This window comes from Tenrec ecaudatus, chromosome 7 (assembly GCF_050624435.1).
Source record: "Tenrec ecaudatus isolate mTenEca1 chromosome 7, mTenEca1.hap1, whole genome shotgun sequence".
NCBI classification, from domain to species: domain Eukaryota; kingdom Metazoa; phylum Chordata; class Mammalia; order Afrosoricida; family Tenrecidae; genus Tenrec; species Tenrec ecaudatus.
In genome coordinates this window covers 115,852,057-115,877,437 of record NC_134536.1, presented here as the reverse complement: position 1 = coordinate 115,877,437, position 25,381 = coordinate 115,852,057, and the positions used below count along the sequence as shown (strand labels likewise).

At 40.9% G+C, this 25,381-nt stretch overlaps 1 protein-coding gene across 1 annotated transcript in view; it reads left to right on the top strand.

The window, feature by feature from the left end:
• The window catches only part of GFRAL (GDNF family receptor alpha like), a 94,781-nt gene that overhangs the window by 14,952 nt on the left and 54,448 nt on the right, over nt 1–25,381 (top strand). Inside the window, exons 4-5 of the mRNA XM_075553767.1 lie at nt 19,616–19,672; nt 20,669–20,999. Coding sequence (XP_075409882.1) covers nt 19,616–19,672; nt 20,669–20,999 — 388 coding nt within the window. The remainder of the gene's footprint in view (nt 1–19,615; nt 19,673–20,668; nt 21,000–25,381) is intronic.

The window sequence follows — 25,381 nt, the reverse complement described above, 5'->3', positions numbered from 1 at the left end:
GGCTACATTAAGAATAGAATGTGAAACAAGAGATATCATTGCTGATGTCAAATGGCTCAAAGCAGAAAATACCAGATTGGTGTTCACTTGTATTTTATCGACTATGCCAAGGCATTTGATTGTGTGGATCTTAAACTATGAATATTCTTGAAAAGAATGAGAATCCCAGAACATTTCATTGTGATCATGAAGAATTTGTCCATGCGCTGGCACAGAAAGAGCTGGAAACACAGGGGATCTAGGACAGATCGCCCCTCAGGGCCAATAATGAGAGTAGTGATATCAGGTAAGTAAGGGGAAGGTGTGGTAAAAAGGGCAACCTGATCACAGTGACCTACATATGATCCCCTCCCTGGGGGACTAACAACAGAAAAGTGGCTGAAAGGAGACATTAGACAGTGTCGGGTATGACAAAATAATAAAAATATATAAATGATCAAGGGTTTGTGAATGGGGGTGTGTGTGTGGAGGAGGCAGGGGTAAAAATGAAGAGCCGATACCAAGGGCTCAAGTAGAAGGCAAATGTTTTGAGAATGATGATGGCAACAAATGTACAAATGTGCTTGACACGATGGATGGATGGGTGGATTGTGATAAGAGTTGTACAAGCCCCCAATAACATGATTTTTTTAAAGGATTACAATCAAGAAAAAATAATAAGAAGTTGTACATGGATCAAGAGGCATTTGTACAAATCGGACAAAACGCATACTGCATGTTTTAAAATCAGGAAAGGTTTGAGAGTTGAATGCTCTCACCATACTTGTTCAATCTCTATACTGAGCAAAGAAACAGCAAAGCTGGCCTATTTGAAGAAGTATGTGGCATAAGGATTGGAGGAAGGCCGCATATGTCCAATATGCAGATGACACAACCTTGCTTGCTGAAAGCGAGGAACTTGAAGCACTTGGTGGTGAAGATTAAAGATGGTAGCCTTCAATAGGTACTGCAACTCAGTGTAAAGAAAACACAAATCCTTACAACTGGATGAATAGTCAACATCATAATAAATGGAGAAAAGATTGAAATCATTAAGGATTTTGTTAAATGTATGTAGAAGCAGCAGTTAAAGAGGAAATGACCCATTGTGTTAGGTAAATCTGCTGCACAAGACTTCTTTAAAGTGTGGGAAAAGCGTGGATGTTACTTTAAGGATTAAGTTGTGCCTGACCCAAGCCATGATATTTTCAATTCCCTTAAATTCTGTGAAAGTTGGACACTAAGGGTGATAGACCAGATTGACTAGAGAAACAAATCCAGCGACACGCATATAGAGAGCTTTATATCAAGAAGTAATTGTATACCAAGCAAACATCACAACCCAGTCCATATCAAGTGCACGAGTCTAGTACTATTCCTCAAGTAGGATACTAGTCCATAAGTCCCTCTTCAGACTCACCCAGCCACACGCAACGATGCAGAATGCAGGAAGATCACTAGCTGTTTATAGAAAGGCTTGTAGATCCAAAGGCAGTGTGGCTGTATCACAAAGCTCACAAGTATTAGCACGGCTCAGGCACCTTTCCCAGCGACTCAGCAGCAGGAAAGTGAAGACTGAGAGAAGCTCCCAGGATCCTCCTTTAGAGGAGGTCACCCCCACGAGAAGGCACTATCAGGCTGTGACCTGATTGGCAGGCTAGACTCCACCCCTACACTTCATGTTGACATGCAACTATGTCACTATCACGATAAGGAAGACAGCAATAATTGATGTGTTTGAATTGTGGTGCTCCAGCTGGAGATGAATATTGAAAATACAATAGCACTGCAAAAAGAACAAACAAATATTCTCAGAAATTCAGAAGTATAGTCAGAATGCTCTCAGAGGCAAGGCTCCCAAGACTCTGTCTCACATACTTTGGGCATGTTGTCAGGAGAGCCCAGTCCCTGTAGAAAGAAATAGTATTTGGTAAAGCAGAGGGGGAGCAAAACAAAGAAGGTGGCCCTCAGTGAATTAGGTTGACACCTGTAGGGAACTGCATTTCCCTCAGCCCTGGATCAAAAGCCATATACAACCTTCATGTATTTACTCTCGGTTTTCTGTCATATAAATTGTGCCTAGTGGTCTTACTGCTCTGTTTCCCCTGCGGTCATTAGTTACTTGACCTTTGCTAGGATTGGTGCTCAATTGCTAGCAGCCGCTACGCTCATTGGACAACACACACCTGGCGGCACTTCCACCAGACACCTGTAATGCCTCATTAGCATGCGGACCTGTTTGAGCACAATCACCCGCCATTTATTCCTTATTTGGTAGGTGCGTGACTATTGGCTACCCCAGCTATACCTTATTTCCATATGACGTAATGGTGCCCGCCCTTCGCTGGCTATTTAAGCCTCTGCTCTCAGCTCAATAAAGGAGACTTGATCAGATTCCTGTCTTGCCTCCATTTCTCGCGTCTCTTGCCCCTCTTCATTCCCAGTCCCTCTTTCAGGTATCCACGTTGTTGATGACCTGTGGGATGGGTCAGACACTATGGCTGCCCCAATGGGTTCAAGCATAAGAACAACTGTGAGGGCGGCGCATGGCGGGGCATTGTTTTGTTCTTTTGTGCACAGAGTCACGATGGGTCCGAGCAAACAAACAACGTGGTAAGTGTGTATTTAACTTTATCAGAAGTTTCCAATCTAATTTTCAAAATTGTTTATAACACTTGCATTTCCATAATCAATGTCTGGAAGGTTTTTTTTTTTCAGATTTGTACTATTTCTTCGTGATTTTTCCATTCTAAAAGACCACACTGTATTCTTCATTTGCATTGTGATCTTAATATGGAAACGTTATTAGGTACTGGTGAGAATGTTGAGTAACTGGAACTTTCATATGTTGATGGCAAAAAGGTAAAATATTGCACAAATTTGAAACCTAGCTTGGAAACTCTTTATAAAGTTCAGCACACACTTTCCATAAAAACAAGTAATTTCACCAGAGATAACAAATGTTCATACAGATTCTAAGTGTCAATATTGGCAGCACTTTTATTTTTAATTAAAAAAGAAACAATAAGTTTTTACTTCCTTAATCATTAATAAAAGAAACCCTGATGGCAGTGTGTGGGTGAGGCATTGATAACTCAAACCTACTTTGATAACTAGAAGGTTCATGGCTCAGACCCACCAGCCATTCATACCCACATCAGACTGTGTGAGTCTAGAGAGGAATTTATGGACTAGTATCAGACATATGGGCTAGTATCGTACACATGGACTTGATCTGGACTGGGCTGGGATGTTTTCTCAATATACAATTGCTCTTTGATATAAAGTTCTCTTTTACACATATATAAGTGTCTCTGGATATGTTTATCTAGTCTATGCAAACTAACACAGATGCCATAGGACAGAGTGGAACTGCCCCTTTGAGTTTCTGAGACTGTAACTCTTTAAGGGAGTATTTAGTTCCCTAAAATGGCTGGTGGTTTCAAACTACTCACCTTGTGCTTTGCGGCCCAATGAGTAACCGCACCATAGCCTTGAAAGGCTCAATGGGACAAGTCTCCTCGGTCTTTTTGGATTATTATGAGTCCAAATCAGCTCAAGGCAGTGGCTTAATGATTAATAAGGTTGACCTTTTTTTCCATGAGCTTATCTGCCTAGCAGATGTATATTTTCTGGTAAAGTACTCCGTTAAAACTTTTGCCCATCTTAAAAATTGAGTTTTGGTTTTCTTAATTTTGAGAGTTGTTTCTAGAAAGTGAATAATGTTTTATCAATATTTTTTGTAATAGTATTTCCCAGTTTGTGTTTAATTTTCTTCCTCTTTCAAAAGAGGAAGTGCTTATTTTTTCTGACACCCCATTTATAATCTTGTTGCTCTATTAGCCACACCTTTGATATTGAATCTAAGAAATTATATAATCCATGTCTATAAAGAGTTTCATTTATGTTTTAGAAGTTATGTAGTTTAGATTTTCTGATTTACTTTCAGCATACCTCTAAGATTTATTTTGAGTTAGTTTGTTTGAATGAGGTATAAGACATAGATCATATCCTTCCATGCCTACTCTCCCAACCCTGTAAGCTATTTAATAGTGAACACTGTAGCTGGAAAGATCATCCATTTCACTTTTCGAAAAGTTAGTTGGCCATGTAGCTGTAGCTAGATTTCTACATTGTGTCTTCTGTTCTATTGATCTAGATGTCTATATGAGGGGCTTCAAAAAGTTCATGCAAACATTTGTTAACTTTTAATTTTGCTACAGCCTTACTGTCCTTTATTGGAAGTCTTTCAGGCAAGTTTGTGGTTACTCTGTTGATTCATGAATGGTTTTGACGCTTCTGGACTCCTTTCCTTTCCACAGCGATTTGAATCAGTTTGTCGATTTTATCAAAATTCTACTGGCATTTAGGTTTGACTTTCATTGAAATTAATAGATCAATTTAGAAAGTATTAACATATTTACTATGTTGAGTCTTTTGTATCAATTTAGACTCTTTCAGTTCTCTTATCAACATTTATTACTTTTTAGTACCCATTTTTGCACACTTTTTGATTGATACATATGTACTTGAATTTTCAGTACTGTTGTAATTTATTATATATGTGTGTGTGTATGTAATGTAAACATATGTGTGTATATGTATGTGTACATATATATTTATAATAATTCCTCATTGTCTCCTCTACCCTACTTTTCCACACCCAGCTACTCTCTCTGTCTCATTCTTATCTTCTTTACATCTTTCTCCCTGTTTAATTAGAACTTATGTTGCTCTTCTTTTGCTGACTTCACAAGATAAAACTTTAACTCATTCATGTGAAGCTTTCCTTCTTTTCTCATGTATACATTTAATATTATAAAATATCCTTCAAGGACTTTTAGAACTGCAGCCATACATTTGACATGTACATTTAAAATTTTCATTTCATTCAGAATATGTCATTGTTTTCCCTGTGAATTTCTGTTGAACTCATAGTTTGTTTGGAGATAGGTATTTAATTTTTAAATATCTCAGGACTTACCAAATGTTTGTTATTGATTTTTAGTTTAATTTTCATATCATAAACATATTTCTATAATGTCAATTATTTTAAAACTGTGAATATTAAAATGATCAATTGCCATTTACCAAATACACAAAAAAGTGCTAGAAAAACACAGAGGGTGCTTGAAGTCATGGAGTAAGCAATGACTCAGTCTTCTTGGAAGAAATGACAAACTTGTGCCTTCTTGTGTGAGTTCAGAAAGAGAAGGCAGCTCACATTTAGGAAACCAAAATCCTTTGTTAGCCTGACTTGTAAAATGCTTAGGAGAGGATGATGCTGGAAAGAAACCAGATGTTTATAAATAGGAGAGGAGCTGGATTTGTATATCTTGCTAAAGAGATTAGACTTTAAACTGTTCTTACAAGACTCAATTAGTGGATTTTAAGAAGAGGATTGTGGAACCAGCTTTTCCAAGGGTATCGCGGAGAGTGGTGTAAGCAATGGAATGAGGGAGAGATAAAGATGCAGACTAGGAATATCCGTTAAAGAGCCACCCAAAGCAATTTGGGAGTGAGATAAAGTCTGCCTACACTCACACACTTGTGCTGATGTTACAAGGAGAAGACATAATTAAGACATTTATAAATAGAGTTAATAGACCTTACTAAACAGTTGACATACAGAGTAAACATATGTGAGACAAGATACAGAAACTGCTGGGTTAGAATAAGAAAGGGCAGGTCTACGAAACAAAAGTCAAGTGCATATTTGGGGGAATATTGCATCTGACATTCCCTTTGGAGGATAATACACATGCTCAATGTTTTGTCCTCATCATTTGCTTTTATCGTTCCGTTACATTTTGATGACTGCATGCAACATTTTATCTTAAACTATTTTTAAGGTAAGTCATTATTATTTTTTTCTGTGTGAAGTTATTTCCTAGAAAAGCTTTACACATTTTTCCAGAACTTTTTTTTTCATAATTTCCTCCCTTTTTAAAAGAAAGCCGTTTTTTTTTTCGAATTCTTCTACCTGCATAAAATTTAATAACACAGATATACTATATGTTTATTTAGAGACTATCTGTATCTTTATATATGCATCTATGATTTGTATATAAAACAGAAGGTTCTTTTTCTTCCCACCAGAGCCCTGGAGGCACTATCACGAAAGGACCCAACCCATTGACAAGAGCTCTTAAAGTATGATTCAATGGTTGTAAAATGTTTTGTCACACATCCATGTTTATTGGTCCATACTTAACACAGTCAGTAGTTTAATCATACTACGAAGGGCGGTGAATCACTGTCCAGGACAGTTTGGGGCATTTTTTCTCCTCCTTTTACACATTGATAGTGGTTCTCTATTCCCACCCACACCCACCTCAGTGTGCTGAGCTCATCAGCAATTCCATTTCAGGTTCCCTTTATAGATAAGTACACAAGACTAAAGCAGACACCAAAAAGATCCATTATCAACCGCTATATAAAACTGATAGAAGCCTCAACCTAAGAGGAAGGAGAGAATATCAAATGTTTAGAATAAATCCACGTGGGTGCCATAGGGAGATCAGATTATAAAATGTGACATTCCAGCCAAAGAACAGTTGCTAAAATCCAGCTTACAATGCTCACTGTTGGATTTAGGGATTATTGATGTCCCTACATGCATTAGATATTTACAAGAGGCTCATCCCACGTAGTGACCCTGAGAATGGATTTGGGGCTACCACTTTCCTCCATCACTTTCCATAATCCAGTTCTTTAGGATTTGGACACTGACACCATTCCCTTTGCTGGTTTAGATCTTAATATTAGCTATCTTGTAACCCATAGGCTTGTGTGCTTCATCCATGTGGACTTAGTTGACTTCACTTAGTGGCCTCCTTGTTTAGAGACAATCCATTAAGACCCCAGACTCTATTATTGTTGGCAGTTGCGCACCATCTGGTTTCTTTGCCACACTTTGCTGTGGCACCCATGTCTTCAGTGTGCTCTTTATGAGGGTGGGGCCATGGCATAAGAACTCATTATTTCAATATTAGGGCTATGATGAATGGTGATCTCAAAATCTACTTTTAAGAAATACTTCTATTGGGGACTTTTACCTCTCTTATCACAATCCATGCATTCCTCCAGTGTGTCAAGCACATTTGCACATATGCTGCCATCATCATTTTCAAAGCATTTTCTTCCCACTTGAGCCCCTGATATCTGCTCCCCATTTCTTTCCCCTCCCTCCCCCGCCCACCTTCCCTCAGGAACCCTTGATAAATTATAGATTTTTTTTTCATATCTTACATCCTCCAATGTTGCCCCTCACCCACTTTTCCATTGTTTATCACCCTGGGAGGGGGTTCTTGGTTGATCCTTGTGATCAGTTCCCTCTTTATCCCCCACCCTCCCCTAGTATCTCTACTCTCCTTGTTGGTCCTGAGGGGTTTATCTCTCCTGGATTCCCTATGTTTCAGGCTCTCATCTGTAGCAGTGTGCTTGTTCTGGTCTAATCCAGTTTGTAAGGTAGAATTGAGGTCATGATAGTGGGGTGAAGGAAGCCAAAGAACTAGAGGAAAGCTGTGTGTTTCATCGGTGCTATACTGCACCCTGACTGGCTCATCTCTGCCCTGTGACCCCTCTGTGAGGGGATGTCCAAGTGTCTACAGATGGTCATTGGGACTTCACTTCATGCCTGCCCACCCCCACCCCCCACCCTTCACCTTGGGTATGGTTTTATTCTGGATTTTAGATGCCTGATACCTGATTCCATCGATACTTCATGATCACAAAGGCTGGTGTGCTTCTTCCATGTTGTCTCTATTGCTTGTCAGCTAGATGGATGATTGTTTATTTTCAATCCTTTAAGACCACAGATGCTATATCTTTTGATAGTCAGGTACCGTAAGCTTCCTTCACCACATTGGCTTATGCACCCATTTTGTCTTCAGCGAAATACTGGGAGGGTGAGCATCACAGAATGCTGGATTGTTAGAACAAAGTGTTCTTATGTTAAGGGACTACTTGAGGCTCAAAGTTCATCTGCAACCTTAATTCTTAACATATAGAGATGAGTACATAGTTCTATTCCCCTCTCATTTTATATATATATATATATATATATACATATATATATACATGACTGTATTTAGGCCTCTTTAAATGTCCTTTGCATCCTGATTCTTTCCTCTATTTCCTTTTAACTTCCCTCTTGTCCCACCATCATGGTCAGCCTTCATTCAGGTTTAGTAATTCCTTGCTGCTACATTGCCCTTGATTGAGCCCCACAAGGCATCCTATAGCCGTCCTTCCATTGATTTTAGTCCACTTGTTGTTCCCTTGTCCCTGGGTTGGGCCACCCCTCTTCCTTTCTCCCACCTCCCCTTCTCCCGTACCCTTCCTGGAAGCATTGGTCCCATTCTTTTCATCTCTGAATTATTTATCCAGCCAATCTTATATAGATAGACATGAAGATACATTGATAAGTGCAAAAACCAGGCAAAGCCAAATAAAACAACAAAGGAAGTCAAAACAATAATAACAACAGCAAAAAAAAAACAAACACAAAATGACAATAATAAAAAGAAAGCCACTGACAAAAACGGAAAAGCCTATAAATAGCTCAAGGTCTGTTTGTTGGCCTTTATGAATATTTTCCAGTCGAATCTGTTGGGGTGCCAAACTCTCTCTCCCAATCTATTTTTAGTATTTTCCAGGGGTTTCATCACTCTGCTGCCCCTGCGACCTGCTGCATACCCTAGGTGTCTCTCCCAGCGTGATGGAGCCAGACTGTGCACTATTCCCACACTGCCTCCAGTGCTGTCCCCCGCAGCGTCATGGTTCAGTGCGGGACACCGTGTCCCCTGGTGGCGCCAGCCCTACAGTCCTCCCCATGCATTGTCTGCTCCTACCAGGAACAGCGTCCTTGGGCTTGGTGAGCCAGGATGTCCTTTCCTCCCTCCCCATCCCTTTGCATTTCTCCCGTGTGCTCTAATCCGATGCGTGCCTCTCCCAAAGCTGTAACCCCAGGACTGTCATCTGAAGTACATTCTTCTGAGGGGTGCGCAGGGGTGTCCACATAGTTGGTATTGGGTCTATCCCCACAGATCTGTATTGGTTCCCTGGTACATGCTGGTATGCTGTATTCACTTCTTGGAGCATCAGGTTGAAACCTGGTCTGTCTCTCCCCCTCCTGTGGAGATATAACAATACCCTCCCCTTGGGTGGATTAGTCCCCTGCTTCCCCCCTACCCATAGCTTTTTTTCCGTCTTGCTTCCCCCCTCTTATTTAGTTGGCTGCCATATGAATCCCTGGATTGGGTTTGGCCCCTGCTACAGCTGCTGGACCTCATCCCAGGGATGTATGGATATAGTGGCTTTCCCCTACGCACCCCCCCCCTTTAAGCTTACCTCAGTGGATTCATGCTGTCCTTGTCCCTTCGTGCATGACTTACTTCACTTAACATGATTTCCTCCACTTCCTTCCATGCGACCATGTGCTTCATGAGTTCATCGCTGCATTTTATGTACCCGTAGTACTCCATTGTATGTATGTACCAGAGTTTTTTGATCCATTCATCTGTTGATGGAATTTTGGGTTGTTTCCAACTCCTTGAAATTGTGAACTGTGCCGCGATGAACACTGGAGCACAGATGTCCAGCCGTGGTTTGTTTCTTGCCTCTTCTGGATATAGGCCCAGTTTGGGGGATTGCTGGCTCATATGGTAGCTCAATCTCCATCTGTTTTAGATATTGCCAAATCAATTTCCATAATGGTTGTACATACCTACAGATCCACCAGCAGTGGATGAGCGGCTCTATCTCCCCACAGCCCCTCCAACACTTGTTACTTTCTGTTTTTTTGATTTGGGATATCTTTGAGGGTGTTAGGTGGTATCTCATAGTTGTTTTAATTTGCATTTCTCTTGTGGCTAATAATCAGGAACATTTAATCAAATGTTTATTGGCCATTTGCATTTCTGTGAAATTTCTGTTCAGGTCCTTTGCCCACCTCCTTAGGGGGCATTTAGTTTTTTTCTTATTGTAAGCTTGCAGAGTATTGTAGATTTTAGTAATAAGATCTTTTTTGGATGTGTCATTGCTAAAGATCTTTTCCCAGTCTGTGAGCTCTCTTTTTACTCTCTTGGTGAATTGTTTCAATGTACACAGGTGATTTATCTTCAGAATATCCCACTTGTCAATCTGTGACTCCTCTGTATTTGTATCCTTCCTTACTTCTGATAGTTTATGTAGTCCCTGTGCCCAGGTCCTCAATTGATCCCAATTCCCTCATTAATGGCCCTAATAGTTTGGCATTTTACCTCAAGGCCTGGGATCCATCTTGAGTTTATTCTTGTGCATGGAGTGAGTTAAGGATCTTGCTTCATTTTTCTGCAGATAGATATCCATTTTTTTCAAGCACAACTTATTGAAGATGGCATCTGCTTCCCCTTTGATATTTTTGGGACACTTAAGAAAAAACAGTTGCTTGTATGCTGATGTTTTTAATTCTGGGTTCTCAGCTCTTTTCCATTGGTCTGAATATCTGTCGTTATACCAGTACCAAACTGTTTTGACAACTTTGGCCGTATAATACATGTTAAAGTTAGGTAGAGCAAGCCCCCCTCCCATTTTGTCCTTCTTGAGGAGTTCTCTGCTAATTTTGGTCTTCTTCCCTCTTCATATGAAGTTGGTCATCAGCTTTTCCAATTCTTTAAAGAAGTGTGATGGTATTCGTATCAGGATTACATTGAACTTATGGCATTGAACTAACATCTTTCCTATATCGAGTCTGCCAATCCTCGAACAGGGAATATCCTTCCATTTGTTGAGGTCACCCTTGGTTTCTTGTAATAGTGTTCTACAAATTTCCTCATACAAATTGTTTTTGTTTTTTTAGTCAGGTTTCACTAGATATTTCAATATATGCGTGACTATTGTAAACGTTACTACCTTTTTAATCGCCTCTTCTATGATCTTGTCTGATGTGCATAGTAGTCCGATAGACTTCTGTTTGTGGATTTTGTATCCTGCCACTCTGCCATCTTCCTCTATTGCTTCCAACGCTCCATTTGTGGAGTTTCGGGGATTTTCGATGTATTAAATCATACCATCTGTGAATAATGATAGTTTCACCTCTTCCTTCCCTAGATAAATACCTTTGATGTCTTTTCTTTATCTTATGTTGTTAGCTAGGACCTTCAGTATGATGTTAAGTAGAAGGGGGGTACAAGGGACATCCTTGTTTGGTACCCTTTTTGACTGGATAGGCTTTCATTTTTTCTCCATTGATTACCGCGTTGGCTGTGGCTTTTTCATATCTGGCTTGTGTAATATTGAGGAATTTCCCTTCCATTCCTTTCTTCTTGAGTGTCTTAAGCAATAATGGGTGTTGGATGTTATCGAATGCTTTTTCCGCATCTATTGCTATTATCATGTGGTTCTGATCATTTTTCCTGTCAATGTGATGAATAATACTAATTGTCTTTCATTTGATGAACCATCCCTGCATCCCTGGTATAAATTCCACTCGGTCATGGTGAATTTTTTTATATGCTTTCATATTTTATTGGTCATTGTTTTGTTAAGGAGTTTTGTTTCGATGTTCATTAGGGATGTTGTTCTGTAGTTCTCAATTCTTGTGGGATTCTTGCCCTCTGTAGGTATCAAAGTTATACTAGCTTCATAGAAAGAGTAGAAGTTTTCATTCTTTTTCTATGTTCTAGAAGAGTTTTTGTAGGAGGCGTGACAGTTCTTTCCTGAATGCTTAATAGAATTCTCCCGTGAAGTCATCTGGCCCAGAGGATTTTTTTTGGTAATCCCCTGATAACCTTGTCTATTTTTTTCATTGTTATGTGTCTCTTGAGGTTCTTAATGTCCATCTGAATAGTATAGAGAGGGATTGTTTTTCCATGTGTTTGTACATGCCTTCCAAGTTGTTGAAATTCATTAGAGTACAGGCCTTCATAGTACTGTGTAATTATCCTTTTGATTTCATTAGGTTCTGTTGCAATGTTCCCTGTTTCATCCCTCATCCTTGCTTTTGAAATTTGTTCCTTCCTTTCTTTGGTTAAGTTTGTCAGCGGTTTATCAATTCTGTCAATCCTCCCGAGAACCAAATTTTAGCTACATTGATGTTTTCCTATAATTTACTTGTTTTCCCTCTCCTGCATCTCGGCTCTGATTATTATTATTTTTTGCTTTGTTATTAGATTGTTCTGTTGACTCGGCTCTAATTGGTGCACATCATGTCCTCTGATAGGTCTGAACATATTCTCATTTGGGTATTTGTTTTCCCCTCGCTGCTCTTATGGTTTCTCCTTTTCCTCATAGTTGGGTAATTCAACTATTATGGGTCTTGGTGACTTCTTGCGTTCAGTCTGGCTGGTGTTCTTTCAGCCTCCTGAATTGTTGCTTGATGTTCATTTATTAATTTGGGATGTTTTTCTATAAGAATTTCCTCACTAATTTAACTGTTGATTTTTTTGTTGTGTCTTCTTCTGGTAGTCCAATTATTTTAAAATTGTTCCTCTTCATATAATCATACATGGCCCTCAGTTTTTCTTCAGCTTCTCTGATTGTCTTATTTGACTGCTTTTCCTGTTTGTTCAGGTCTCCTTGGTTAACCTAGAGGACTCTGGTGAGATTCTCTGCCTCCTCCAGTCTCTTGGAAAAGTCTGTTAATTTGCTACTGGATTTTATTTTTTTTTTCATGGCTTAAGTCTTGTGCCCTAATCAAAAAGATTGCCATGGAGATTGGCTGGATGTTCCTACAGCAGTGTGGTGAACCACAGATGTTGGGTTGGAGTTCCCCCAGTTCACTCTAGAACCTTGGGCTGTAGCCTGAAGTTCCTCCAGCAGTTTTAAGGGGAGATCCCCAGCCAATTGTGGTATGGTGGAAGAGGGAATGATTTCCCCAGCTGCGTGTAAAGCTACCAAGTATGGTCGTGAGCTTCCCCATGTTGGCCATCAGAGTTGCCCTAGGCATATGAGAGTGGCCTGGATGTCAGCAGGGGCTTCTGAAAGGAAAGTGAGGGAGAAGGTTAAAAAAAGGAGAAAACAAAGACAAGCGCAAAAAAAAAACCCAAATTCACACACAAAGATAAAAATGTAAAGACAAAACTAAAATAAAAACAGTAAAAAACAAAAATGGAAAACTGAATCTGCTGAGACTGTGGCAGGAAAAAAAGAAGAAATATAAGAAGGGAAAAACAGAAGAAGAAGCAAAAGATGAAGACAAGAAAGAAAATGAAGAAAAAAATAGATAAAGAGAGAGCTGAGCCCTGTGCTGTGCAGTGTGTAGCACTGTGTCCTGCCATATGCAGCACTGACAGGGTGGGAGGCTGGAGCTCTCCCCACTGGTAAGGCAGAGTTGCCCTAGGCAGAGGGTAAAGGGCTGGAAACCAGCAGTGGCATGTGGAAAGGAAGAGAGGGAGAGGAGAGTAACAGGAAGGAAGAAAGAAAGAGGAGGGAAAAAGAGGGAAGACAGAAAGAAAAAAAATAGAAAGAGAAAGAAGGGGAAAACATAACTGTTCACGAAGATTGACTGTGGTGGGAAAGAGAGAAGAAAAAATAAAAAGTAAAGAGATAGCTGATCCCTGAGACCCTGAACATGAGGCCAGAGGGGTTTAAACCCTTACCCAAGGTGGCGGGTTGGTGTGCCCTTTTAGTGCAGAGTCCTACCGGTGTTGGGCAGAACTGCCCTAGTGCAAGATCACTGTAGAGGCCAGACTGAGGTTTCCTCAGCCACCCCGTGAGCTGTAGATGGCTGTCACATCTGCCTAGTGTGGTGTGCATTACTCCCACAGAGGGCAGGCTGAAGTCACCCCTGCTATTTGGGTTGAGTTTCCCTAGGTGAGGGCTAGTGGCCTGGGAGCCAGCAGTGGCACAGGATAGGAAAGAGAGGGAGAGAAGAGGAAAAAATAAAAAGAGAAAAAGGCAATACAAAAACTGAGCCCGTTGAGACTGACTGCGGTGGGAAAGACAGAAGGGTGCGAGAATAAAGAAGGAAGAAATAGAGTGGTAAGTAAGGAGGTAACTGAGGCTTGATCGCCTGACCGTGGCCTGGAGGAGTTCCAACCCTGCCTCAAGGTAGCGGGTTGGTGTGCCTGCTTGATGTAGGGTCCCTCAGATGCTGTGCGGAATTACCCTACAAGGCAAGATCACAGCAGAAGCCAGGCAGCGGTTCCCATAGCGGTGTTGAGCTGCCTTGTGCTGTATGCAGCACTGCAGTGGGGGTGGGCGGTTTCCTCATCCCGTTGAAGGCCCAGGACAAGCAGGACCTCCCCAGCTGTGTTTAGGATCACTGAAAGTGGACAGTAGTTCCCCCCACTGGGCTCATTGTTCTAGCTTGTTCCAGGACAGCTGATGCCTTAATAGCTCAGAGGTTTGGTTTTGTTCAGCCGCCCCGCACCCCGCCACCCCAGCTCTAATTGAATTAAGTTCTTCTGAAACTGAGGCTTGCTCCAAAGGTCTTTGTTATGTTGAGAGTCTCTGAGCTCTGTAGCTATTTTCTGGCATTCCTTAGCATGTGCTCCCTTCTTATGCTAATATATGTTATAGGACTCGTTCTTTGAGTAGTCTTGGAGTTAAACAGTGAGACTGGGATTTGCAGTTTTTACCTCGAAAATATTTTCTCTCTCTTTTTTATGGGGTACCCTGATTTGGGAGCTGTCATGCTGATGCCCAGAGGGGGTGATCCAGCTTATCAGATATGGTTTTTTCTTCTTGGCCAACTGGAAATGAAGTGCCCCCTGGACTATGACTACATGCTTATTTTCTGCCACACTGAGACCTGTCTCAGGTAAATTTCCTTACGCCGTTTCAGTTGCTCCAAATCAATGACTACCCACTGACCTGATTGCCAGGCTATGAGCTCAAGGCAGCTAACAGTGGGGGGAGCTATGGTGTGGGGTCCTGTGACCAGCTTTCAGAGGTTCTCTTTATGTCTGGGATTATGTCCCCTTTGGGGCATCAGCCTGGGGGAATCACCATTGACTACCAAACGAGGGGGCTGGTAGCTGCTCAGCTCAGCCCACAAGCCCAGCATGCTGAACCTAGAGCAATTTATTGTACTCTCAGTTCGCTTTGTGATTGGAAATAAAAAAAGGGGGGGTTCAGGACAGTCCCTAGGACTCTTCTGTCTCCTAGTCTCCTTCACCTTACCTCCCAATTTTCTGGTCAGGCAGCAGGAGTTCTGGACAGGTCAATCTAACTAGATGCCATCTTCTTCTGTCAAAAAATCTATTTTTTATAACTGTTATTTCTATAAGTCCCTGGTCCATTTTATTACACCATAAATCATCCCCTTGGGGTATAGAGCAACTTAATTGATAGCAACATTATTTTAGTCAATGGTATAGCGTTGTTGAGCAGAGAATTTCTTGTGCGTGTAGGATTAATCATACTTGGAAACATGACTAGTTAGCATGTATAACTCTAAGAAGAGGGACATTGGGTTCTAGTGATGTGGGGTCCTGGTTTACAACTGCCAGCACCAGCACCATGACAGGCTGTATAAAACCAAAGTCTGGGGCAGGCTTAAGCTCTAATTTCAGATTCCTGGACATTGAGGTAATTCTGTCAGAGAAGGCATCACCTGTTCCAGACTGACCAGTAGGGAGCAGCAACCACCACCCCCAATTGACCAGTCAAGAGAATACGCGCGGAACTACTCACCAACCACCACTGGACAATGCTGATGCCAGAAGTTTTCTTCAATAAGTTTAAAGAACAGCAACACTGGACTGCCCCCTGTCCCTGGCCCCATAAAAGCCCAGGGAACAAAGAACTCGGGACTGATCCCCTTTGGACGCTGGGTCCCCGCTGCGCTGGGCAGGGTAGGGAGGAAAGCCCTAGCTTGAGCTAGCAAATAAACTCCTTTTGCTGTGTTTGCATCTCAACTGGCCGTAATTCTTCCATGCGCCCAAGGTGAGCTCGCGTTCCATTCTCCAATCTAACATTAACACTTATCATGGGGCTGAATAAATGGCAATATATTCAGTAGCTCTCATTAACAGGGGAAGACCTTATCTGGCAGACTAACCCTTATCAAACAAAATGCAGAGAGAACATGAAAAAAGTATATATATCTTTTATATATATATATGAGCCTTGACTCATCATTCCTTAGCTACCTTCAGAGCAATCGGTCCAAACCCACCTATAGTCCAATGTGCACTCTTTCATTAATATTGGTACAGTGGTCATCTGCTTCATCTTCCATTCGGGCTTTTCAGTTTGAATTTCATGGAGTATTTCTATGCCGTGGTTCTGATAAAAGTTTATGGCGAAGTCCAGTTTGCTTAGCAAACTTTCTAATTTGGGTCTTTCTGGTGTAGCCTATAGAGGGTGTTGTGGATTTCAATAGCACAGAGTATAATCGCTGAGTTGTGTATGGCAAATTGCCTGAGTCACTGGGGATTGGCTATGAACTGGGTCATAAGAGCACAGTTAAGAATAAAATATCTGTTTTCCCCTTGAGGTTTCAACAAGGAAGAGCGAAGCAGTTTTCACAATGTCCGAGTGCCCTACCTGTCCCACCTACCATGTGAAAGGCATTCTCCCTTTCCAATGTATATATGAACCCCACCCCCACGTCCTTTTGATCTGATCTCCCAGTAAGGTTACTAACTCTTCTTTTAAAATTGTCTATTAATTTGGGGTGACCATAGAATACTGCCATATGATGGAAATTAGTTGGTTTCCTCCTTCCTCCAACATAGGACACAGATCCCATCAGTAGTAGGCTGCCTCGTTTCTTGAGGTGTTCCAATAAGGGATAAGGCTGCCCTGGCAGAGTGGTTACACGTTGGGCTGCTAATATCAACATCAGCAGTTGAAAACCATGAGTCTCTCCACAGGAGAGAGGTGTGGTGCTTTCTGCCTTGGAAACTCACAGGCGTGGTTCTCACCTACCCTGTGGACTCACTATGAGTCCAAAATGACTTGGAGGTAGTGAATTTGGTTTGTTTGTTGTTATGGTTGTGGTTGTTTTAAGAATGGGATGATATATAATTTATGGGAGCTAGGCGTATATATTGCCTCGATTACTGGGAACCAGTTTAGGCTACAGCTCCTGGGGACTGGAGCCTGTCATTGTCTTGTATGAGTAATGGACTCACAAAATTTCTTCTTTGGTGATTGACCAACTTCACTCAGCACAATGGCATTCAGGTTCATTCCATGCCAGGAGATATTGTGTGATGTCAGCAGATTTTTTTTTTTAGAGATGCACAGTGTCCCATTGTGTGTATGACCATAGTTCCTCTATGCATTCTTCAACTGAGGGAATATCGGTGGTTTCCAGCTTCTTGTGATTATGAATTGTGCTGCTGTGCACATGGGAGATCTTGCCAGTCCATGTTGTTTCTCTTGATTTGTTGGGGTCTCCAACAGAGGCATTGCTGGGCCCTATGGGGTTTCTATTCCCATTTGTTTCAGGGAGTGCCATTCCGCTTTCCAGTGTGGTTATACGGGTTCACAATTTTGACAGGTTTTGAAAGAGAAAACATATTAGAATGCTTATAAATGTCATACTTATGTCCCAGTGAAAAATATGAAAAGGCTGTAGAAGCAAGCTGAGTTACTTTTTAGTTATTATGCTTTATTTATAGGTGAACCATGCTGTCTGCAGACCTGACTTCACAGTCAAGTATGGCACAATGGCTGCACCCAAATGACATGGCAGGCGTGGCTGTCAGAAAGCTTGTGTCATGGCAGGGTGTGTCAGCCAGGAATCGGACTACTGTATACTTTTGTATGAGAGTTTTCAGACAATGTAAGGAAAAGAAAGAGCCTTCGTGGAGGCCACCTGGGTGCAGCATTAAGAGAACGAATGAAAGAAACAGTTGTGTGGAATCGCCAGTGCGACAACTCCTCCACAGTAAACTGCATGGGGATTCGGAGATTTTGGTTTGATGGCATTTGTGTCTGGGATGCCAAGGAAACTGAATCCTAGCCTTGAGGGAAGACTATGAGGATGGATTCAATCATGACACCATGTCTGGTTGTTATTTAAGAACATTAACTGTGGTTACAACTATGTTAATAAAGAATATATTCTTTCTGATTCAACCATGTCACTTCTGCCTCAATTACTCCTTAAAAAATTCAAATAGTAATTTCATTACTCCCAAAGGGGTGATAGAGAAAGAGGCAAAGCAAAGTTTGACTGTAATATTAAATTTGTTTACTTATCAATTTTTTTAAGTTAATGAGATATTTACAATGTGATGGATTTTACACGGTCGGGTAGAAAACACATATCATAATTTCATGAAGTATAAAACAATGTGCGATTTGGTCATCATATACATGCCCCAGATAGGAGAAGCAGACGGGCAGATGACCTAAGCAGGAGCAAAGTGAATCATGAAGGAGATTGCATGGCACAGCAACCAGTAGGCACATCACCTTTGGTTTCTGTGATGTTCAGTCCTGCTGCGGAGTGCCAGGTCCTGCTCCCAGTGCAAGGCTCTTGTCCACGGGCGTAGTGGTAAGTCTGGAGCCGGGGAGAAGCCACTCTCACGCACACAGGCAACAGGAGTTCAGCAACTGTTTTATCGAAGCATAGAGAAACTTCAGCGCAGAATGGAGCAGGTCCACTTTGCAAGGTGAGAAGGATTCCTTAAGCACCGAAAAGTGGGCATCCTTGGGAGTCAAGCAAAGACCCTCCCTCTTGCTTTCAAAGGCACATTCAAAGGGGTGGGGGTGGCATCTCCATAGACTGTCAAGCTGCTTTCTAATTAGTTGCTATGTTTATTTTTGGGTCTCCTGCATATCTCTTTCTAATTTAGCTCAGGCTATAGCTCCACTATGATGGTATCCACCCAGCTTGGCGGCAGGCCGAGACATTGACCAGGCTTCTTATCTCAGGGCCCACTGTTTATTCTGTTAGCAGGCAGACTGTTTGCTCCCTTAGAAAACAGAGCATTCGTTCTTAGCAATCAGGAGTCCCTACCCTGTCCCTGTCATTTTAAAATGGCTGGATTCCTTAATCCACCGGCAAACTTTCCAGACAGACTTCACTTTATGCTCCTCATATTTCATCTTATTTTGTGTCCTATGTGTTTGTCCCTTACTCGGCTGTGAGACTCAATGATGATGACTGCAGATTTGTGCCTGCGGTCTGATTTCTAATACATATAGGGGCTCAGACAATGTGACCTGAATGTAAGGGTAAATCTAAATGTAAACACCCTGCGAGATTACTTTCATCAATGAGATTCTCTAACAAGACAAACATCATTCTCCAGAACTCTTGAAGTCCAGAAGAGCAGAGGTAGAGGCCATCTTTAAATTGCATTTCAATCTAATTCATCTTAAGTGGGTAAGTTTTTATTTATTTTTTTCTTAATTTGTTCTGTTTTGCTTTTTCCAGACAATTGTCTTATCCTGTCTGGTCTTTCTCCTCACTCTTTGTTTACTCCAGTGTGCTAAGGCATAGACATGAGCGTTCCTTTAAATCCTCACATCACTGAATCTGCATAACAGGGCTGCTTTACTTGTGTGATTGACACTTCCTCCCTTCATATGAGTATCACTAATTTTGAATGTCAAAGGTTAAATAAGTGTTAAATTGAGTTTATACACTTTTGCTTGATAACTTGTATATAAATTTATTCTATATTCTCTTATACTTAGAAAATATCTCAACAATAAAATAGTTGTTTTTGTTTTGTTTTCCTTCTAGATCATGTGAACAAGGATAATGCATTTAAATGGAACCTTACTACTCTTTCTCATCATGGTAATGTTTAAAAATTGTAATTATGGCCTGCCTTATAAATATAATTAACAGCGTAGTTACCAGGCTTCTTAAAGATTTGCTACTACGCAGTGTAAGATATGATAAAATAATAATTCATAAATTATCAAGGGTTCCTGAGAGAGGGGGGAGTGGGGAGGAAGGGAGAGAAAAAAGAAACACGTGGAGCTGGTTCCAGGAGCCCAAGCGGAAAATGAGTGTTTTGAGAATGATGCGGGCAATGAAGGTATAAGTGTGCTTCACACAATCACCGTATGCATGGATTGTGATAAGAGTGTATGAGCCCCCAAAAAATGATTAAAAAAATACAAAATTAACTGCGACTCTTTAACAATTCCAATGGAACAAAATCATAGCCTTTCTTTAACTAATGATGTATCAAAGATAGCTGTCTGTCCATAATTGATTTATTCATGTGCTGGGAAATACTTTCAATTGAAAAATCAAAGAATTCACCAAATTCTAGAGATACTTTTATCTCAGAGATGGAATAATTTTGTACTGTTCAATTTTGTGTTTGAGAATGTGTCGTGTTCTCGTGTACCTGTGACTTTATGCAATAGCAAAACAACATCAAGCTTTTGGTTAAGACCCTCTCCCAAGTAGAGCACAGCACAGAATGAATCATTTAGACTTCAGCCAAAACAAACGACACAGTTCAGCTGCAATTTTTGAAGATTTATTGTTTCTATTTGAAACTTGGACTCAGAGATGTTTCCTTTCATGCTCTTTTGGCCCTATATACTTCCCATCACTTCTGGATCCTAATAAGTATCCATAGAGATGAACGAACTTTCAAATAGTTCGCTACTCAGTAAAGCCATACTTCTTCTACATAAAAAAAGGCATTTTGGCCAAAAGTAGCACATTGTTATATCATTTGCATTTTGCTCACCGTCTTCTCACAGGGTTCGGCAGACTCCATGCATATAGCATTATGCTTACTTTCCTCTGACCTGGGCATATTAATCCTTTCAGGTTTCAAAGGAATCCGGTCCTGCTTGGAAGTGGCAGAGGCGTGCGTAGGGGATGTGGTCTGTAACGCACAGTTGGCCCCTTACCTTAAAGCTTGTTCAGCAAATGGAAATCTGTGTGATGTGAAACATTGCCAAGCAGCCATAAGGTTCTTCTATCAAAATATGCCTTTTAACATTGCCCAGATGTTGGCTTTCTGTGACTGTGCTCAATCTGATATACCTTGTCAGCAGTCCAAAGACGCTCTTCACAGCAAGCCATGTGCAGTGGATGTCGTTCCAGCCCCTACTTGTCTCCATGTAATTCGCAGCTGCAGAAATGATGAATTATGCAGGTGAGTAAAAACACGCATACCTTACTCTCTGATTTCGGCACCTTATTTGTTACGGTCCAGTCCTAACACTCGATCTCATTACATTTGCTAGCGTTCCCACAGTCATCCAACATGGTGCAAATAAAGCCAGACAATTCTTACTTTTGAATCTGTGGTACATGTGTCGTATCCATTTTACAATTCAAATGCAGAACAGGTTTTTGGAACAAAGACATTCTGTACATCAAGATTTAGTAGCCAGCAGGTAGCATTATTAAAATTATGCATTCAGTTCAGACTGAAGAATTGGCTAATATACCCATCTTGCATGTCAACTTGTTTATTATTTTTTTCGGTATGGTTTTACCAAGATTCTAAGCTTTATAATCCATTGGCTCAATGGTTCTTCAAAGTAAATCTATTCAGTAATAGGATGGTGATGAGGTAAGAGAAGCTGGCTTCACTGAAGTTTAGGCATCCCCAACACATACATATGTGATGCCGCATTCTCTTTACCTCTTCGGCTTGGTTTTCTAAGGAGAGCTTTTATTTGGTTGTTTATTTAAAAAATATGAACCAAGTCCCTACTGTTTCTCTAGGTAAGAGGAATAAGCTAGTGAACAGAATTAAAACAACATCTGCCCTCGTGGAACTGATTTTCTGGTGGGATGAGAAAGACGATGCAGAAATAAATCGAGTAAAATGAGTGTTTCATATAAACTAATACGTGCTCTGGAGAAAACAAAGAGCAGGAAAGGGGTGATTATAAATGGATGTTCAAAGGGGTTGCAATGCAAGTGGAGTGATTTCAGAAGAGAGTATTTTACCCAAGACTTGAAGAACATGAAGGAAACTCCACTGAGTCAATTCTGACTTATGAGGGGTCCCCCCTACCCCCTCAAAATGAAAAAATCTCAGCTCAGCAGAGCTTTCATAGTATGCGTTTGCCCAATAAGCCCAGCACAGATCACCTCGCTCTGACTTAGTGCAGCCGGCAGTGTCACCTGGGAAGGTTCTCTCTGGTCACAGTGATTTTTTTCATAAAAGCAGGCTCACTCACGCCTCTTTATGCGATGGCCGATTTAAGAGAACAGCGTGAGGCTCTGAAACTTTGCTTCCTGCTTGGGAAAAGTGCCACAGAAACTGTTGTGATGGTGAACACAGCTTACCAGGACAGCGCTCTGGGAAACACTCCCATGTAGGAGTGGTTTTCTCATTTCAAACAAGGAGAAATGTCCAGTGATGCCAAACCTCAGTCTGGAAGTCCGTCAACTTCCCGAATGGAGGAAAATGTCCACAAAATTGTGCACTTTTGCTTGAAGACCAGGGCAGGCCATTAAAGAGAGGAGGCCGTTATCTGGACAACCTTGGAGCTCGGTTCGGCAAATTGTAATGGAAGATTTGGGGAGCAAAAGGGTCACTGAGAAATTTGTGCCTCAAATTCGGACTGATCAGGAAAAAGAGCATCAAGTGGAAACATGCTGTGCCTTGAAAGAACAGCTCCAAAGTGCCCTGACTCGTTTTCCGTGGTCATAACTGGAGGGGACATGATGCTATTCTGGTGACCCCAACAGCAAACATCAATGAAGCCAGTGGAAGACGCCATTGTCACCTCACCCAAAAAAGCTTGTCAAGTGACATCAAAGATCAAGGTCATGATCTTTTGGGGGTTTTATTGGTGGGTGGGGGATAGTGCATTTGGAGTTCATCCCACCAGGTCACGCTGTTAATCAAGATTTCTATTGGGAGGTTCTGAAAAGATTTGGTAACTGTGTGACTGAAAAAAGGCCTGCTTTGTAGCAGTCGGGGGACTGGTTTTGCCACCACAATAATGTACTGCTCAAGCAGCCATCTCAGTGCACCAGTTTTGGACAAAGAACAGCATGCCTCTCTTGCCCTATGCATCTTACTCACCTGACCTAGCTCCGTGGGACATCTTTTTGTTTCCACAAATGCAGAGGGACAGGACAGCACAGCAAATTGGTGACATAGAAGAAGTGAAAGAAAAATGAGGGAGGTGCTGTCAGCCTTCCCAACAGATGAGTTTGAAAAATGTTTCCAAGAATGGAATCACAGAGTTGACAAATGTATTAAGTGCAATGGAAAACTTTGAAGGCAATAATGTTGCTTGGTAAAAATTCATACACACATAGTTTTGAAAAACAATTCCTTTTTTGTGGGGAGGGATGCCCACTGTCTAGCTCCCCTCTAGGGCAGAGTAGAACTACTCCATATGTTTGCAGGACTGCTAATCTTTACGGGGGAACAGACAGTCATATTTCTTTCCCTATCATAATAGAGTTTTTTAAAAATTCAATTGAGGTTTTTCTCTGTTTTGTTTAGTCCATGTTGCTGCTGTTTTTTATTTTTGTTTTGTATATTTCCTCATATAAGAATTCCAGAATCGGTGAATTTATTGCAAGCATGGCAGGGGAGGCTGGGAGGAAATGAGGAGATACAACTATAAGTACCAGAAAGAAGAAAATGGCCTGAAATTGACTGTGTTGATGATTGCACATTCTTTCGAATATGATTGAAATATAACATGGAACTTCATGCCAATAAAGCTACTTTAAAAAGCCATTGAGTTGGTTTTGATTTATAAAGACCCTATAGGACAGGGTAGAATTAATTCTTTGGGTTCTAAGACCATAATTCGTTACAGGAATAAACGTCTTATATATCTCCCTCTACTTCAGCTACTGACTCCTTTGATAGCATGTCCACATTACCTAAGAAATCCTTATTCTCCATTCCAAGAAGCATTCTGACTACACCTCTTCAAAGATATATTTGTACATGTCTGTGACAATGCACATTGGACTCAATGTTCTTTACCAACATCATGATTCACATGCATCAGTTCCTCTTCAATCTTCCTTATTCATTGTCCCATTTTCTTGCGTGCATGTAAAGTGATTGAGAATGACAAGGCGTAGATCAGGCTCACACCATGGATTAATATGCAAAGTGATGCATTTGCTTTTTGATACTTCAAACATGTCTTTCACAGCAGATTTGCACAGGGCAATTGCTATTTGTTTTCTCATCTGGTTCCTCCATTGGCATCGATTATGGGTCCAAGTAACAGGAAATCCTTAACAACATAACAATTGTTTTTTCTCCATGTAGCACAATGTTGCTCATTAGTTCAGGTGTGAAGATTTTTGCTTTTTTTATGTTGATTTGCAATCTGTAGGAACATTGCAGTCTTTGCTTTTCATCCTAAAGTGTTTCAAGTTTGCTTCACTTTAAGCAAGGTTATGTTATCCACAGACTGCAGTGGGTTCATGAGCTTCTTCCAATCCTGTAGTCATCTTCTTGAGATAGTCCAGTTTCTCAGATTATTTCCATAGCTCACAGAATGAATAGACATAGTGAAAGTGTACAACCATGACAAACACGCTCCTGATATTACTCCATGCTGTATTCCCATTAGTTTCCACAAAGGCCTCTAAGTCTGTTTTCATTTTCTGCATGAACTCATTAAGATTTCTGAAGTTCCTATTTTTAACAATGCTATCTGTAATTTGTTATGGTCTACACAATTGGATGCATTTGCTTAGCAAACAAAACCCAGGTGAACATCTTTGTGGCATTAGTAGTGACATCTCTCATTCCACATCCTCTTCTAAATCATGAAGGATTTCTATGGGTTTCTTGGTAATACACTGCTCCAATCATTTTTGAAATACCTTCAGCAAATTTGACTTGTGTGATGTTAAGGAGTCTCAATGGCATAATGGTTACAAGTTGAGCTGTGCCCGGCAATGCGGTGGAGAAAGGGCTTTCTACTCGCCCAGAGAGTTAGAGTATTGGAAATTTACAGAGAGAGTCTAATCCTGTCCTAAGAGTCATTACAGATCCACCTTGACTTGATGACAGTGAGTTTTTGCTTTTGGGTTGTTTTTTTGTATTTAAATTTTTTTGATAGCTTTCTCAATTTTCAGTCCACCTTTCTTTGGAATGGGCAAAGATGAAGTATGTTTTCCTGTCAGCCAGGTGACTGTCTTCCAAATTGCTTGGCATCGAGGAGTAACCACTTCTAGCATTGAATGCTTTTGTTGAAACAACTCAACTTATAGTTAGTCAACTCCCTAAGTCAATGTCTTTAGTGGAGCTTGGATTTTTATGAATACTGTGAGTCTTATGCTTCCTCATCAAATCAATTACTTTTGGTACATCTTCTTTTGAAATGTCCTCTGTCATTCAATATTTTGTCCATAGACTCCTCAAAACTGCAATTCAAAGTTAGAACTTTTTCTTCAATTCTTAACAGGGCCGAATATGTTCTATCCATTTGGGTTTTTTCCCCCAGATCTTTGCAAAATTCATTCTCATATTTTGTCTCCCTGAGCCACCCTCTGAAATCTTCTGGTGGCTCTTTTAATGTACTGTTTCTC